This window comes from Pteropus vampyrus, unplaced genomic scaffold (assembly GCF_000151845.1).
Source record: "Pteropus vampyrus isolate Shadow unplaced genomic scaffold, Pvam_2.0 Scaffold277, whole genome shotgun sequence".
NCBI classification, from domain to species: Eukaryota; Metazoa; Chordata; class Mammalia; order Chiroptera; family Pteropodidae; genus Pteropus; species Pteropus vampyrus.
Window position 1 is genome coordinate 696,443 of NW_011889058.1, and position 5,291 is coordinate 701,733.

The 5,291-nt window shown below is 54.9% G+C and overlaps 1 protein-coding gene across 1 annotated transcript in view; it reads left to right on the top strand.

Annotated features, from left to right (window-relative positions):
- ZNF516 (zinc finger protein 516) overlaps positions 1-5,291 on the top strand; it is a 65,132-nt gene that overhangs the window by 43,396 nt on the left and 16,445 nt on the right. The window contains exon 3 of the mRNA XM_023520815.1: positions 9-59. Coding sequence (XP_023376583.1) covers positions 9-59 — 51 coding nt within the window. The remainder of the gene's footprint in view (positions 1-8; positions 60-5,291) is intronic.

Below are 5,291 nucleotides of genomic sequence, written 5' to 3' on the forward strand. Positions count from 1 at the left end.
CCTGGCAGAGGACGCCGCCGGCGACAGCGGAGAGGAGGGTGCGGCTGACCACGCACCAGGTGAGCGCACGCAGCCCGGCGCAGGCGGTCAGCCCAGCAGGTCCTGGCACCCAGGTCACGCACGCCTAGGTAGTCTGAGCCCAGGGAGCCCTGCACCAGGTGGCCCGGGTGTTCCTGGCTCAGGGAGCGTCACATCCAGGTAGCTCTACACCCAGGGGGCCCTGTGCCCATGTATGCCATGCACAGGTGGCCCCTTGCCCAGGTAGCCTTGAGCCCAGTTGGCCCAGGCCCGGAATTCTCTCAGCCAGGTATATAGGCCCAGGTAGGCCCGGCTCAGTGATTTGCACCCGAGTGGCTCCTCCCAAGGTGTTTCTGAGCTGAGGAGGTCCAGGCCCCAGAGCCTTGCAGCAGGTGGCTCAGGTAGTCCTGGTGCCCAGGACCTGGCCCCCAGGTAAGCCGTGCCCAGGGCGTCAGGGCTCGGATAGCCCTGCACCAGGTGGCCCAGGCCCGGCAGCACTGTAGCCGGGTGGCTCAGTGTCCTGCACCAAACAGTCCTGTGTGCAGGTATTCCTTTCCCAGGTAGTCTGGGCTCAGGTAGGTCTGCACCCCGGTGACCCTGAACTTGGGCTGGCAGCTGCAGACACAGGTGCCTGTCACCTCCATTGGGGTTGTTTTGTGCCAGCTGCCCACACACGTTTGTACGTATGAACGTCTGTGACCACGTGTTGCTGGTCTTTCTGGGTGTCAGTCGTTTAAGGCAGAGTGAGTGATAGACCACTCGCCAGTCCCAGGCTGGTTGCAGGCCTAGCTCTCTCGCTGTGCAGTGTGTGCACACAAGAACAGGCCCAGCAGGCACAGACTTGTGCACACACCTGCCCCCGCCCCTCCCTTCCCGGGTACCAGGCAGCCAAGTAGAAGAGAGTCCCTTCCAATCCGAGCACAGTTATAATTAATCTCCCTGGGTTCAGGGAGCCCGGTGGGTTTAGAGACGGCTAATTGGCACAGATTACTTTCCAAATAGCAGCTGTGTAAACACTTAAAGGCCTTGGCCAACTGTTTTCATCATTTTCCTACTTTTTATACATTGTAAACGTTTTGATACTTTTTCCCTTTTTTTTTTTTTTTTTTTTTTTTTTTGGTTAATTTTATTCCTATCCTTAGGTGTTTTGGATGATTCTTGCAAGTTGCAGAGCTTGTAAGTTTCCCCATTTAGCCAGGAGCATTTTTCTTTCTCCTTGAGGAGGGTCTGGCCTAGGGGACAGGACAGGCGGGACGGAGCCTCCAGCCGGGCCGTCTGCGTGTTAGTGTGTAACACGCGGTGCAGGACGTGTTTCCCACTGGCAGGAGGAAGGCACCCTGTTCTCGGAAAACGTGCTGCTCATTCTGTCAGCTTTTTGTGATTCTTCTAGCTAGTGTACCCATTTGTAACCTCTGGGAGGCATTTTAATTCTTGGTTTTCTCTCTAAAAATTTTTTGGAACTAGAGATTTGACTTGGTCCTGTTCCATAAGGCAACGACTACTTTTTAGAGCATTTTGGATAAAATATTAGGCTAGTGTTAAATCTTATCTGTTTATTACTTTGAAGACAAATATTTTTCATACTTGGAAAAACTTTGGGGCCTGACCCCATCCATTGTGATGGTGGTCCGGGGATTCATCATAAGCTAATTTAGTAGTGCTTTTAAAGTCAGATGTTCAAAGGTCAAATTATTTTCATGATTAGAATTTATCTTCTCAGGGTCACTGAAGTTTAGAGGTTATCATTTACTTAACGTGAATATATATATATTTTTACTATATAACATTTTGGGGCGTTTACTATCTCAGTTGATTCTGTAACAAGATGACAGGTAGTTGAGTTTCACATGTTGACAATGGAATCAACAGAATACTGTACCCTACTGAAAAACTAGAAAAATAAATTTATGGCACGGTAGTGGCATAAAATGTTGGACGTTGGAGGTCTGCACGGCTCATTTTTTTGTAACCCCAGGGGATAGTATCTTTCCTCCCGAACACAAACTTTCCAGTCGCAGCCGCCCTCAGTGGTCTCGCGTAGCAGTAAGTTACTGGCTCGTGACGTTCCATGAGGAGGGACTCGTGATTGGGCTTAACACTCACAGGACACCCTCGTCGGCAGGGTTTGGCCTCCGAAGCAGCTCGTTGGGAAGAACAGATGAGTGTTCCAGATCCTCTTTCACAATCTGTGCTTCTCTTTACTTAAAAAATGCGTGCAACTCTGGAAAATGCTCCCGTCCTGTTACTGAGAGGTCACTGCGACCTTCGAGCGTTTAAGTGACTCTGGGTTCCCTTAACCTTTGATGGGTGACCGGTGAACATTGTCAGAGCAATCACATAGGGACTGCGGGACAAGAGATGGCCGTGGCCCTGCTCAGCCTGCAGCCGGTGGTCGTGGCTGCAAAGCACAGTCGACGCCAGGCTTCCGACTTTTGAGACCCTTCCATTTAATCTCATTGTGCCACCATTTTCTGACGCCCGAGAAAGGATTTGAATGTTGCTTCTGCATCTGGAGACAGTTTGCATCACCCAGTCAATTGAAAGAAACGTCTTTAACAGTCATCTTTTGCGTGTTACCGTTTAGTGTTCGCAGAGCTCTGACTGTCATGTAGATTTGTTTCCACGTAAGACGGACCCAGCAGCCCTCTTACTGGGAGTCGTAGAGGATCAAAGTTGCGAGTAGAACTTGGTTGTTTACAATGTGTTACGGAGCTCGATTTTAATCCTCCATTGAGAAAGCGAGCCGCGTGGAGAGAGCACACATTTGCAGTTCACGAAAACTTAATTCTCTTACTTAGGGAAGAGGAGCGTTGGAAGGGCGTGTAGTTGAAGTTTGTAAAAATCGACATTTCCAAACACGGAGCGGGGTCAGGGCGCGAGGAGGTCTCCACCGGGGATGAGTGAAAGTGGCTTCGCACGCAAGCCAGCCAGGTGGCCTGGGGGTGATGGGGGGGCCGAGCACGTCTGGAGGGGGCGTCATGCGGTGCCTGTGCTTGGAGCCGTCGTGCGACGTGCTTTCCGACGGCCCGGCCTGGGCTGGGGGCCGCCACAGCCAGTTGAACCCACCTTACTGTAGAATGCCACCACCATTTATCTGCATGTCATTTCCACTAACACGTGACTTCCCCAGCTTCGGACCATTTCTCGTTACTGTAGCCAATTCTGGCACGTCAAGTCCACAGTCAACTGGGAGTCCACCTCCTCTAGTTTTGGTTACTGACCGTAGCTGAATGGGTAGTAAAGCCCCAAGTTTGAGATAACGTCACGTGAAATTGGAAGTATCTGACTGTCCCAGAGCGAACAAGAGGGCAGACTGTATGGCGTGTCCCGGCAGAGCGAAAGGGCGTAGGACGAGGGCCACGGCATCACGTGCCGTCCGAGGAGGGAAGGAGACTTTTCAGAAGTGGAACATGTGGTCAGGGAAGGACGGATGATGAACAGACGTGCACTGTGCACTGGCTGCCTCTCCCTGGGCCGACACGGTCGTGTCTCAGCGCCCACCCCCTTCCGCCCTGACTGGTCTGGCGGCTATGAAACGGGAGATGAGCACCTGCTTTGAGATGCTTCGAGACTGGCCGCTTGTCCACGATCGCGCGACGGCCAGCGGGGAGGGCCGGACCAGGTCACGCGCCATCGGAAGGGTGAACAGCCGTTCTCGTTTCTGTGGGATAGAGCACAGACGCTGAGCACAGCTTGGAGGAAAGGTTTCTTTGTGTCCCCTCGCTGTGACAGTTTAGGGGGACTCGCTAACGGAAGTCGGAAGGTGGAGTGGGGAGCGCCTGGTGGCCGGCCTGCTGGGGTGGGAGCTTCTGTTACGTGGACCTCAGGACAGTGCAGATGGCGTGCTGGTGGACGCTCTGTCCCTGCTGTCCTGGGCCAACCCGCACGGGGCAGCTGGGGACCCGTGTCACAGCGGGGTGCGTTCTGGTCTCCCACACAGACTCAGCGCTTGGGAGAGACTTCTGTCTTAACACAGGATTCGTCTCTGGTCCCACCAAGGGGCTAAGAATGATGCCCCCACGGAGAAGGGTGTGGACCGAGAGGGAGAGACGGGAGTAAAGTGAGACCACAGGACGTCCCGGGTGTAGACGGGAGACGGCGTGGCAGTGTCAGTGGGGTTGGAAGGCTGGCATCTCCGGGAGTGATTCCACACGCTGACCCTTGATGGGCCCGAGTTGGGGATTCGGAGGGTCCGGGGGCTTTGGGGGCCCGCTGCGCAGCACGAGCTCACAGGACTGCTGAGGTACAGTCGGAGGGCTGGCTCCTGTCTCTGCCCGGTGTCGCACACCAGCAGCCTGGGGGTCTTGTTGAGTCAAGAGGATGAACGTCCACAGTAAGATGGACCTGCCACTGGGAAGGTGGTGGCGTAAGGGGCCAGGCAGTGAACCGTGTGACACCGTCCAGCACGAGGCCAGCCCCAGGCCTGGCACAGCTCCCAGTGACGAGGAGACTGTGGACGATGGAGATGGAGGTGGACGAGGGCAGGCGAATTCCAGGTGACAGATGTGCGGCCGAGGAATGCCGGCAGATCAAGCCAACCCCGCGTGGCGACAGCACCCTGAGTGGGTTTAGTCGGGGATAGATGGCGTCGAAAACCCTCACATCTAACTCATCCAGTGTAGAAGCGCAGCGAAGCTCCTCAAGAGAAACCCGGGTGCCCTTGCTGGCCGGCGGAGTGAGCCCCGTGGTGTAGCCGGCCAGGCGGAGTAAGCCCCATGGTGCAGTCGGTGTCTTGGCGACGGGAAGGCACACAGACGGGGACCACTGATTAGGGGGTGCTGTGGCCCCCTGGGCCGCGTGCTCAGTCCCCGGGGGAAGGCTGAGCTGTGGTGAGGGCAGTGTCACTCATGCGTTTTTTGTGTCCAGACCTTCCAGACGTCGGTCTCCTGTACATGGATCGTGCTGATCCTTGCCTGAACAGACCACCACATTCCCTGACCTTCCAGAATGAATACACTGTGCCGTGACAGGGGCGGACTCTAGAAGCTGCGCCCCGGGAGCCCCGCATGGGATCCGGGCCCTCATTATTGTGAGACAAACACCGGCAGACGTTTGGGCTTGCCGGCACACTCTGAACACTTGATGTTTTTCTCTCTATTGAAAAAAATTTTGGGGGGCACAAGATAGCATCAGAATTTTAGAGGAAACCGAGAGATGTTTAGCCCCATTTTACCAGCCGGGAAACTGAGGCACGGGGAAACCTTGTATCTTGTGCAAAGCCGACTGGGCTGTTTATTCCCGAAGCATGGCTGGTGGAGGGCGCGTGAGCTTGG